This window comes from Alligator mississippiensis, chromosome 7 (genome assembly GCF_030867095.1).
Source record: "Alligator mississippiensis isolate rAllMis1 chromosome 7, rAllMis1, whole genome shotgun sequence".
NCBI lineage: Eukaryota > Metazoa > Chordata > Crocodylia > Alligatoridae > Alligator > Alligator mississippiensis.
This window is the reverse complement of record NC_081830.1, coordinates 33,291,937-33,303,995: the sequence shown is the minus strand read 5'-3', so window position 1 is coordinate 33,303,995 and position 12,059 is coordinate 33,291,937. Positions and strand designations below refer to the sequence as shown.

General features: G+C 45.8%; 1 protein-coding gene across 3 annotated transcripts in view; it reads left to right on the top strand.

The window, feature by feature from the left end:
- Window positions 1-12,059, top strand: part of TSPEAR (thrombospondin type laminin G domain and EAR repeats) — a 90,638-nt gene that overhangs the window by 43,532 nt on the left and 35,047 nt on the right. For all 3 annotated transcript variants that reach the window (XM_014604568.3, XM_019489798.2, XM_059730792.1), the window contains exons 5-6: window positions 8,990-9,146; window positions 11,328-11,459. In XM_014604568.3, the coding sequence (XP_014460054.1) occupies window positions 8,990-9,146; window positions 11,328-11,459 (289 nt within the window). The remainder of the gene's footprint in view (window positions 1-8,989; window positions 9,147-11,327; window positions 11,460-12,059) is intronic.

The window sequence follows — 12,059 nt, the reverse complement described above, 5'->3', positions numbered from 1 at the left end:
AGCAAAAGCACTTCTGTGTGATGGAGGCAGTGGTGGAGTTAATGAAGCTCCAGTAAGCTTTATTCAGGGGCTCCCAGCCAAAGCAGTTCTGTTTTGGAAGCTTTAGAGAATCTCATTTCATTTTGGATCAGAAGAAAAATCCAGACTTCAGCAGGGAATTCCAAGACTCATCCCACTGCAGTTAGATGTAATTAAGTGCTGGAGTCTTCTCCATCACTCACAGTTTCTAAGGGCCAAGGCAGTGTCTGGGTTCTCCCTCAGCATGTTACAGCTGCCAGCTATATCGACCTCCAGCCAATGTATGGGTCATAGCTACAATGGGGATCGTTATCAGTCTTCGTTCACCATCCCAGCTACCTGTGCAGTAGTCACAGCATGGCCTGCACCATAGTTAGAAGAGGAGTGCTGCGATTGCTACAGAGCAGTGGCCAGCAATGGATTTTTCATGTGCTTTGCACAAAGTTCTTTGGGTTTTCTTGAGTGTGGGAGGTCCTGCCCAAAATCCAGTTGCATTCTGTGAATCCCTGATATTGAGAACAGACACTGCGGGAGCTGAGCCAAGCAGATGGCATTAACCCGTGAGGAGTGTTGTGGCTTTTCCACTCTCTGTTAAGACATTTGCAAAATGTTAATAGATATGTACACAGATCTTGATTTATGGGTGCAGACCTAAGCGGATTATTAAACATGGCCAGCTTGCTTTTCTGCAAGCAGATGTCACCCCTGATATGGAATTTGTCTGAGGGGATGCCCCTTGCAGTCTTGCAAAGCAAACCAGTCAATCCTGGGTTCATTTTCTGAATGTGTTAGGTCTCAGTCCTGGAGCTGATAACATGCAAACAGATGGCTGTGCCAGGGCAGAGCTCCACTGATGCTAGGCTGAGGCACAAGGTGCTATGCTGGCACATGGAATTGCCCTCAAGGTTCTTCTTACATCATCACACCCTGCTCCTCTCCTAGAGACAACAGCAGGTACACAAGTTCCCAGGACTTTGGGAATGTCATGGCCAATAAAATGGAGTCTCCCAAAAAGTAAGAAACATTGTTTGGCTAACGTCACTAGGGGCTTGTCTCCACCCACCACCTCTACCCACTCCGACTCGGTGTCCCTCTAGGAAACCAAGGCAATGTAGTTAGAAAAGTCCTGAGCATACCCCCCAGCACTGCTCTCAGCTCTCTGTATTGGGCATCCTTCTTGGTGTGTGTTCAGGCACTTCCAGGCTCTATGGGGAGGCTGTGTAGACATGCTCAGCATGACATCAGTGGTTTCTTGTGTGGTTCGCTGTCAGCTGCTAACAGTAATGGACTGTGAATGGGCTCTGAAAAGAGCCCATTGGTGGCCAGGAATTGAGGGTGGTGTCTCTGAGTACAAAGAATTCTCTCCTATAGTAACCAGGGTGAGCACTGTCCACTCTCCTCTGATTGATGATGACCCCCTCTAACCACTTCTACCAAACACCAAGAGAATCCATCTCTTAGACTCTCTTGGTGCTTGAGCACACACCACTTTTTTATGGAACTGGGGAAGGCCTGCACAGAGGCAACACCACCATGATGCCACTCAGTGATGCCTAGACATTGCCATTCTGGACCTGACCCCAGAGCCAGGGATGGGGTCAAGTGGCCATGCAGATATTAGGTGAGGTTCAGAAGCCACACCAAGGGTTTGGCACTGTATCACCAGACTACAGGGCTTTTGCAGATCTGCTTTTCCTTTTTCCATTCATGCTGTTTGTTCACTCTTTGCATTTTTTCCAGCTCAAGCTATTAAAACCAACCAACCATTTCCACCCTTTGGCTGTGTTGGCTCCCCTGCTCAGGTCTTGTCAGAGCTGCAAATGCTGTGACAATATTCAGAGCCAAATCTATTCAGTGTTGCCCATTCTTGCAATTCTATTATTAGTCTTGCAATAATGCTTTTTCCCATCAGGTTCTAGCTGTTGGAGTCATGTGACTATATGAAGATCTAAGCTTTCATTAAAAAAGAAAGTGACTCCTAGTTACAGAGGAAAACATAAAACTATGACCATATTCACCCAAATTAGCTTGATTTTTGACGTCTCAAGATCTTTATATCAAGTTCATCATTTTGAGGGTCTAATTCAATTTATTTACATGCTTTTATCAGTGGGTTTATCACTGCACATGTCTGTTTTCAGTGCTGGAATTTAAAAAAAATGCACCAAGTTGTTATATCAGCTTCTGCAAATCCCCTTTTAAAATAAACACAGTCTAAACTTGAAGTTATTAGACAACGATCTTTATTTGGGCTCCTGGATTGTCTTCTGAATGCATTCTCTGCATTCTTTTGGGCTGCTGAATATGATGCATTTCTGGGCCTGTATCCCTCTAAGAGAATTGTCTGTGTAACACAGTGGTTTTCAATGTTTTTATACTCAAAACACCCCTCAGAAAATGCCAACTCTTAGCTTTCACTCATTTTTTTGATTACAGAAAAATAATAAACCAACTCTTTTGTTGCAAAGAACTCAGAAGGACCACAGCAGGTCACAGTGTTTTTGACCCTGTGGATTCGTATTTGAAATCTCTAGATTTATCTTATGCATCATGTGTAGGTGTTTGCGTACCTAGCAGTGCTAATATTATGCAGCACCCTACAGCACTCTTAGATGGATCTTGTGACACCCTAGTTGAGAATCACTGATGTAACCGCTCATAGCTGAGATGGTTTCTGTGAAAACAGTTTGGTTTCTGCTTAATTCTGATTTACTGCATAAGAGCAAAATTCTGTCTTTTTTCCCTTGTGTTCCACCAATCCCATCACTTTCACTGACACTTGCTCGAAGATCATCATTAGAAGTGAGATGGTCAAAAACAGCTTTGTTGTGATGAAAATCCCAGCAATTCCAAAAACTGCAGAGTTCTAGCCCATGGGGCATCTTGTGGGCTGGATGGCCTACCTCTAGCAGTGAGGCACCAACTTGTGCAACTCTGGAATCGAGGGACTGACTGCTGCTGCCACTTGCTCCCCTTTTCCCTTGCTGCTGATCTGAGTTACTAGCAGACCCTGAATTTGGCAGCATCAAGGAGGTGCCAGGGGGAAGTAGCAACAGCATTTACCCCCTGGGTTCTGGAACTGCACCAACGCAGTGGCTCTGGCAGCTGTGCCAACAAACCCTCCAGTCTTAACCCCTTGGGCCACCAGTTGGACAGCCTGGATCTAGTTCGGTGGGTAGGTTTCTTTTTCAGTGCAATTCAAACTACTTCGGAGCACTGAAACCTGCCACTTTTCTTTCCATTTCTTTCCTCTCTTAGGACATTTGTAGAGTGGCTCAAATACTTCACAGCATTATCAACATGAATCTCTTTCTCCACTGGGAGAATATTTGTGGCCTGTGTCAGTTCCCTTGATTTTCTTAGTTATCCACAGTTCATCTGCAGACATGGCACTGAATGGCTCGTTTATTCCCTGATTTGGTCAAGGGCAGGTCTTTGTGAGGACTCTGTTGTCAAAATTTTGAGTTATGTTGCTTGGTTGTGACAGGTCACACGGTACTGTTTCACTGGCTGGATGAGATTGCAAGTGCTTTTAGCGTGTATACCTATGGATGAGGCTTTAAAAGTGATTTTCTACAAGTGCTCAAAAAACACATGACTTAGAAATTTATTTTCTCTGGACACTGAATCTAGCAAATCGTGACTGGCTGAATATTGGTAGAAAGTGAGCATGCATGGAAGAAACATGGCCAGAAGGAGTGAACATAGGTTGAAAAGGCATTATTTCACAGCTCTTTTCCTCAGGCAACTCTGCAGCCAGATTAGATGCTGTTTTACCCTGAGTTACCACGGGGTGGCGCTAGTACCCTGGGTGTGTGTGTGTGTGTGTGTGTGTGTGTGTGTGTGTTCATTCATTGGGTGAGCCCCACATGCACACCCCACCATACATCCACACCCTCACTTGCACTGCCATACCTGCAGACCCCCACACCCACACCCTCTCACACACCCCAGCCACCCTCCCCCACACACATTCCCCCACAAACCCCATACCTACCCACACCCCACATATCCACACATCCACCCATACCCTCATACCTATCCACCCCCACAGACACACCCACACCCTCCCCCACACCTGACGTACCCACATACCTACAGCCCCCCACAAACCTATACCCACCCACCTCTCTACAATATACAAGAGTAAGACTTCATTTTACACTATTATATACAATCACCTCTATGCATACTATACAAACACATGTAGACCAGGACAAAAATATTTTTTGAAATCAAATTCATGAAGGGCTCCCAAGGGAGGTGGTGCTCTCCCCTACCTTGGGGGTCTTCAAGAGAAGGCTGGATAGGTATCTGGCTGGGGTCATCTGACCCCAGCACTCTTTCCTGCCCAGGCAGGGGGTCAGATTCGATGATCTGTTGAGGTCCCTTCTGACCCTGACATCTATGAATCTATGAATGTTTTAGATGTTCACTTTTTAGAATATAATTTGGCATTCTTTTGGTTCCAAGACAGCAAAACCCCTTGCTGAAAGGAGTACTTTGGGGGCAAGGGGAGGGACTTCTGGTAGCAAAGGTCAGGGGTTAGGGGGCAGGACTTTCAGTCCCAAGATGGCTACCAGGAGGTGGGGCACCTGCCAAGGGGCGGGACTACCCATGCAACCATCTACAGCTTGCCAAAACTTGGTAAGCGGCCCTCTGCCGAAATAATTGCCCACCTCTGTGCTAGGGTGATGTTCAGGTGGTTTAAATGTGGAGATAACTGCTAGGAGGCCATTTCTTCCTGCACTCTAACCCATGCAAATCCAGAGCCTGAGGGGCTGTTGCACTGGGTGTTGTTTTGGGTCATGTTCAGCATGGATATTCCTCTGAGGGGTTTTCAGAGACCCAGTAAAAAAAGACTCCCTGTTTCTGGGAGTCACTTTCAGCTCTCGATGGTGAGGGACAGTTTTCTTCTCATACATGAGGGCATTGTTGGCTGTGTTGCCAGCTAGACTCAGTGCCAGCCACACCAGATAGGGTGTCCCAGATGTGCATATAGGTGGGTAGTTGTGTGTGAGTGAGTGCTAAGGCATGTAGGAGATGGTCGGAGGAGTGCAGGAAAGTGCAGCTCCCAAAATTGGGGTGAGCATGGGCAATCTCTTGACAGAGGGTGTTGGGGGGCTTCTCCTCCTCCCCTGGACTGTTGGCCTCTCCTGGAGAGGGGAGCAGTAGTGCTGTGGAGGGGTAGGGCTACTGCAGGTACAACCCATGCCACTAGCAGCTCTGCTCCTGCCCCGCTGGCCCCCAGTGCAGAGCAGAGCAGGGGTGCTGCCCAGCCAGGGAGAACAGGTTGTAGATCCTGTATACCAGCCCTGCTCCTCCAGGGACAAGGTTGGGGTCTATGGGGTGGAGACAGCATGGAGGGAGGGATGAGTTGGTATGGAGGAGATGGTCCAGTAGGGACTTGCAAGGCTGGGGTGGAGGGACCCTCAGCTTCGATGACAGAGTGGTAGCCTGGAAAGATCAGGAGATTTGGGAACTTTTGACATTCAGGCTTCCGTGGAGCAGCAGCAAATGCAGCTGCCAGGCAGAAAAGCCTTGCAAAGCAGAGCCCTGCTTACACACAAAGCCCCCAGGAGCCCAAGGCTTCAACAGCTCATCCTGAAGAGGTTGTGCAGAGCTAGATTGCACTGGGACAGCAGACTCCTGTCACAGGATCCCCATGCCTGGAGACTGGATGCATGGATCAGCTGGCAGGGGGTGAGGCTGGATCAGGGAGCTTAGGGCCAGTCTTCTTACATTCATTAGTGCTGACAAAAGGGGAAAGAAGTGCTGCTGGTGGCAGCCAGCAGTAAACTGTAGCCAATTTGGAGCAGGGAAGAATGGAGCTGACTGGCCCTGGTCCCTCATCTGCGTGGTCTGTTGGGCAGTACAGCAAGGCCATAAGAACCCTTGACAGTTCTGCTTTTCCAGTCTATTTTTCCTTCTCTCCCCCTTCCTGTAGAATGGCCAATCCATTTTTTTTTTTTTGTTTCCCCCAGCAGCTTTTCCTTTACTGAGCTGTAGGTCCAGGCACTAGGCAAATGCGTGCTCTAAGAAAGAGCGAGGCAGTGTTAACACCAGCCACCCAGCCAGAAAGGTCATGAACACATTTGAAACCTGACACAGAATAAGCCCATTTGTATGATATACATCCACAGGCCAAAAGCAAAGCACATCTCTCCACTCTCAAATGATGGATATTTTAGAAAAGGAACAGGAAGGAACTGAAATAAAGTCCCCAGGAGAGAGCCCAGTGGAGGTGACTCCTGCCTCACAGACTAGAAGCAACTTTGAACAAAATAGCTGCTGAACTCTTTGTCCTTCTGCCTGTCTGGCTTAGGTGATTTCAGTAGAGCTGATCACAGCAGCCTCTAGCCAGATTTTGGGGGCTGACCAAACCATATAAGGTAGACAATGAACTCTCCTTGAAACCAATGAGATTTAGGCACCAAACCTGCTTAAGTGTTCTTGTAGATCCCACTAGACACCTATACACATCTTCAGGCATCTAAATATCTTTGAATTCTGGTCTCAGTTGCCAGCTGCAAAGCAACAAGCAGTGAGCTATGGATGTGGTGCTGAGCATTTGAAGTGCTGAGGAACTGTACACAGACAGAGAAAAAGAATCAGTTTTTAGCTGTGTGTTCTTTTCCTTCCACTTACACCAGGCCATTCTGTAGCTGGATGGGGAGTGACGTGCAGCGTGTGGATTCATTGATACTCATGTGAGAGGTGGGCTAGCTATAACTAATGCAGTCTGGCCTAACAGATTTTTTCCACTTTTTCAGGCTTTCGTGACCTAATGAAAAGACTTAGGTGGCAATAGAGGAGTGGGGGAAGGTTACAAAAGAGTAGTATTCTGTAGCAGATATTATGGAGGAGTGAAAAATACTGACTGTCCAGTATTTCTCAGGCTTTTGGGGGTGGTGGGGCAAGAACTAATGCATTTCAAAACATCAAAGATTTGGTAAAGGCACAAGTCTACATGCCCTTGTTAAAAGGCAACATCTTCTACCTGGTCATTCTTGGTACTGATTTTGGCTAGGCAGGGGTTATGTTTATGAAAATTGTAACTAGTTAAAGTTAAAAGTTAGCAGCCTTTAAAATTAACGTGAGTTAAGTTAAAAGTTAAATATTTCCACTTTCAACTAGTTAAAAGGTAAGTTAAAAAGAGAGTGATTAGTTAAAAGTTAAGTTGATTCATAAGAAATGTGTGAAACGTGGTGAATTGCCTCTTAGCATCATTTTTCATTTTCAAATGCAAGGAGTGGGTTTCTTTTCCATAAGCGGACAGAAGCACACTAATTTACTCAGAACTCACCCTGCTTTACCCAAAAACAATGTTATACTTGTCATACAGTTTTCAGAATAACAATTTACCAATACCTATGTAATGTTAGATCCTTCTCACCCTCTCCATGTCAAGTACTTTGTAAAAGTTAATGCATCATATAGGTATACCAGAATAACAGAAAGGAGACATTCATAGCCAGGTGACAAATGAAGGCTGTTTCCACAGAAAACCTCTGTTGTTACAATTTTTATTGCTCAAAAGGTAACAAAAAGGTATGAAATGCATCTGAATTAGAAATAATGAAAGTGTCTGAACATCAAAATTAGACTGAAATGAGAAAATCAGTTTAAATGAGAAAAAAACTGTTCAGTTGCATAGCAGAAACAGTTTAAACATGCATATTGAATTTCAGCAAAAGCTGCATTTGAAAATTGACATCTGACAGTTTTCCTCTTCTGTCTTGCAAAACTTAGCCCCCACTACTGAATGATTGCTCTACATGGGCAGATGAAGGAATGCCTGTGTTATAACGGATGAAAAGCTTTTTCATAGTAGGTGACATCTCAAATAAGTTTCTCACAGATGAGAAGTAATGTTCAACTTCTTGGGCCCTGGGCTGCTGGTTCTGATCTTCATTAAAATTAAAAAAGTCATCATCTGCTTCACCCTCACTGCTTGCTCCCACTCTTACTGGGATCAATGTCTCTGCTTGCTTGTGCTTGTTCCCTCTCCTGCAGCTGCCTGGCTGCCCCATCGACTTCTGCAAATGCACAGAAAATGCCAGCATGAACTAAGGAACTCTGGGACGTGCAGTTCTTAAGAGACCAGTTCTCATAGGAAGGCGCACTACTCTCCCTCTCTCAAGCAACAAGTCCTAGTGTTTCAATAAAGAAATATCATTCCATGCAAGTCCTAGAGAGTGACTGTGTCAGGAAAAACTCTGGGAAAGCTGGATTTCATTTTTTTTTTACTTTTAACATACTTTTATAGAAGTTAAAGTTAATCTTTTTTTAACTAGTTAAAGTTAAAAGTTGACAGCTGAAAAATTTAACTAGCTAAAGTTAAAAGCTAGACATTTCTTTAACTTTTTAATTAACTAGTTAATTCCTGTGACTGATTTTGGCAGCAAGGGAACAGACCCCATTCCACACTGCTCAGATTCCCGGGAAACCACTCATGTGTCTAGTTTCGAAAACCATTTGTCTCCTAATTAATGCTGGCTGTTCAGTTGCCATGGACTGATCTTGAAAAGCTAACGGGGTGTTATTAAGTTCTGACTCTTGCTTACAAATCATACTCACTTTGACTGTAAAGCACCGAATCCTAGGTGGTATAGTAATCTCTAGCCCTAAGTGCAGCTCTGTTCTACCATATTCAAGGCCCTGAAAATCCATGAATACATCCACTTTTGTAACATCTTATCCTTAAGATGGGGGTCACAAAAAGCAATGAAGAGCAGGAGGACACAACCACCTTTTGTATTAACTATTTTTCAGGGGCTCAGAAAGAATAGGATCACAGTTGAGTACCCAATTCACTTAAATGCCTAATAGGTGGACTAGTATCTGGGTTTGAGAGTTTGAGGGGAGTTAAGGGAGAATTTAAGGAAAATTCAGACCATCACCTTAAGCGGCTGTTGCCCTGCAGTCTTGATGGACGTGATCTCCCTAGTTTTTCTTCCTCTCTTTTCAGGGCTTGTTAAGACAGCTGGTCCTGTTGCCAGGATCTGATGCTACCTCAAGGATATGCACTAACATGAACCTTAAGCTAGCGGTGCTCTCCATCCCCCCAGTACTACAGGACCTCCCAGTGAAGCCAGGAAGCAATGAGGTGCTGAAATACCCATACGGTCAGTAAAACAAAACAGAGTTCTTGAGGCGCTTCACTGTCTTGCATTAGCAAATCTTTAGAACAGGCCACCCTGGGGCCATCTAACTGTATGTGACCTGACGTTAGTCTGAGGGAAAAGCAGAACGAGGTGGTTGAATTGCAGTTTTAAGATAGGAGTTACAAGTTATTTTGTGTCACAGGGAAGGAATTTGTATTTTCCATTTCCATTTTTATATATTCTCTTGCTTTCTCCTCATCTTTTTGGAAACTCGTAGAATCAGTGCCTTGCATTTGAACAGAGCAATCTTGAGTGAATCACGCCAGTGAAATCATTCTGTACCAAGCATGGTAACGGATAGCTGTAGCTCTTTTCTCACAAGACAAAACAACACTTGAGTAACAGTGGGTGCATCTACATGTGCCATTAATGCTATTTGGCTTTACTGCACAGTAATTTACTAAACAGTAAACTAATTTACTGCACTATAAGCACCTTCTTGTGTAGGAGGTGATGCTTTACTGTGCAGTAGATTAGTATACTGTGCAGTAAAGCATCTCACGTAGACATGGCCGGTAAGATACAAAATAATGCATTTTCTTAAGCCATTTCCTTTCAGTACATTATAGAAAGATTAATACAAGAGCTGTAGCACAGTTAGGAGGAGGAGAGTGCTGTGGCTATATGGAATGGTGCTGAAATGTTAAAGCCCTAGTGGTTGGTCTTGGTGACCGCTGGAGAGTTTAAGGCATGTTAAGCAAAGATTTCAAGCCATGAAACATTGCATCACATTTTTCTGAATGTATTTTTGACTTGTCACTATTTTAGTGTGACTCCCTGCAGAAACAGCAGATTTAATCAAATTTACTGGTGCCAGTGAAATTGTTTCCTAGTTTTAGGATTGGTAAAATAGGGTGTGGGTTGCTAGCCCTAAGTAGTTAGTGATGAGAAGTAGTTCCCAAGCCTGTTTTTGTGAGGGCCATGGGGATGACCCAGAGAGAAAAATTGGTGTCTATAGCAGACCAGAGGCCACTCATCCAATACATCTACAAGTCAAACTTCAGTAGCTTGTTTAATTGAATGGAGAGTACTCAGGCAATTTGGGGCTCTCATTTAGGGTGTTTTGAGCAGACTCAGGCAGGCGGTGCTGCCATGCTGTATTTTGTCCATGTCCTTTGTTATCACAATTGACGATCTGATGTTGTGGCAAGGGGTGATTCCAAGTGCACTGGGAGGATACAAGGCCTGCTCCTCCTCTTGGTTTCCCTAGTGAAACTCCATAGTCTTCAGTGAGCAATGCCTTATTTACACTGGTTTAAGTGTGAGGAGACCTCAGCCCAGAGCTTCCAGCATTACTGCAGAGAGGTGAGGCAGACCCCAGCACAGTGAGATCTGAGGGCCCTCTACATGCCCCCTTGTGAAGGCTAAGGCAAGCGGTGATATAAGCCAGGTGATTCCTTCCTCAGCCTGAGTCACAGCAAGTTGTCCCCATGCCGGTGTGTAGGCAGTGGCTTAGAGAAACTGTACTAGCACCAGGTGTGCGAGCAGGTCTGCTTCCCCCAGGAGAGCCCTGACTGATCTCAGCCACTGTCATGGGGAAACAGGGGTTTCACAGGGAGTAGAGGTGACACCTCCTTCCCCTCACACTCGGGCAATAGCTGCTCTGAGATCACAAGTGTAGGAAGATGCTGGCTTTCCCTCTCTGTGCTCTTCTGGCCAGAAGACACTGAGGCAGGTTGAGGCAGGGTGGGAAATGATGGGCTGCCGAAGTGGGCAATGCAGCAGCTGGAGAAGAGTTAGGAAGGAAGCAGGGCACAGCCAACAGCAACAGCAGAGCAGGGCTTGGAGTTAGCTTCTTGATACTGGAAAGAGAGACAGGACAGGCAGTCCTCTCCCACACTGCATGAGCTAAGGCCATCACTTAGCATGCCACATAATCACATGGGTCCTTTTAGCACCTCGGTGATCTCACTGAGATCCATGGGGCTACACTGATGTGCTTTAAGTTAAACATGTGCCTAGGTGTTGTGCTCAACTGGGGGCCCATGCTATGTAATCCACTCCAAAGCTTAGTGGACTCAGCCCGGGCTCTGCTGCCTCCAGCTGTGCACGTAGGGAGGGCAGCGAGCAAGAGCCATCATTTTGGTCTTTGTTTCCATCAGGGGCTTTAACAGGGCCTGTTGTGCTTTTGTTTGTGCTCAGAAGCCGAGATGAAGGTGACTTTTGGGTCCCGCCCACCCTGCACCAAGACTGAGAAAGCGCAGTTCTGGTTTAACGTCTCTCAGAAGGGGCTGCATCTCTGTAACGGGAGTGCGTGGCTTTCCGTGCTAGAAGGTAAGGAGCATGGGGTACGTGGTTGGTTTCTCCATTAGGGCTCTCTTTGGGCCTCCTAGCAGTGGAGAGAGGCAGAGTGTAAGCTCTTTGGGGCAGGGGCCAAGGGAGGGGATTAACAAGGGACCTTAGATATCTATGTTCAAGAAAGGAATTGACAGGAACCCAGCCTGTTTTGGCAACAAGACTCTCCTGCTGGCTATATTTTGGCCAGAACTGGCTCAGCTCTGGCATGCTCAGAGGCAGTACCTTCTTGGTTTACACAAGAGTTTAGGCATTTGGGTTGTGCCTGAAGTGGAAGTTGTAAGATCGTTTCTACTGGAGGTTTTCAACTGCATGCTGGGCAGGCACTTCTGAGACGGTTTAGGGACAGGGAATCCTGCATCTGTGCAGGGGTTGGGCAAGTTAATTTCCAGGTAGATTCACCAACACAGCATACAGCATTGGAACAAGACTTAGGAGACCTGGCTGCCATTTCCAGCTCTCTTCTGGCCTGTTCTTGGGGAAGTCCCTTCTGCATGCTGTACTTCACGCATTTCTAAATGCACATCTTTTTTCTGGATTGTTTAGACCAGTCTCAACTCTTTTAGCCTATTTTCACCT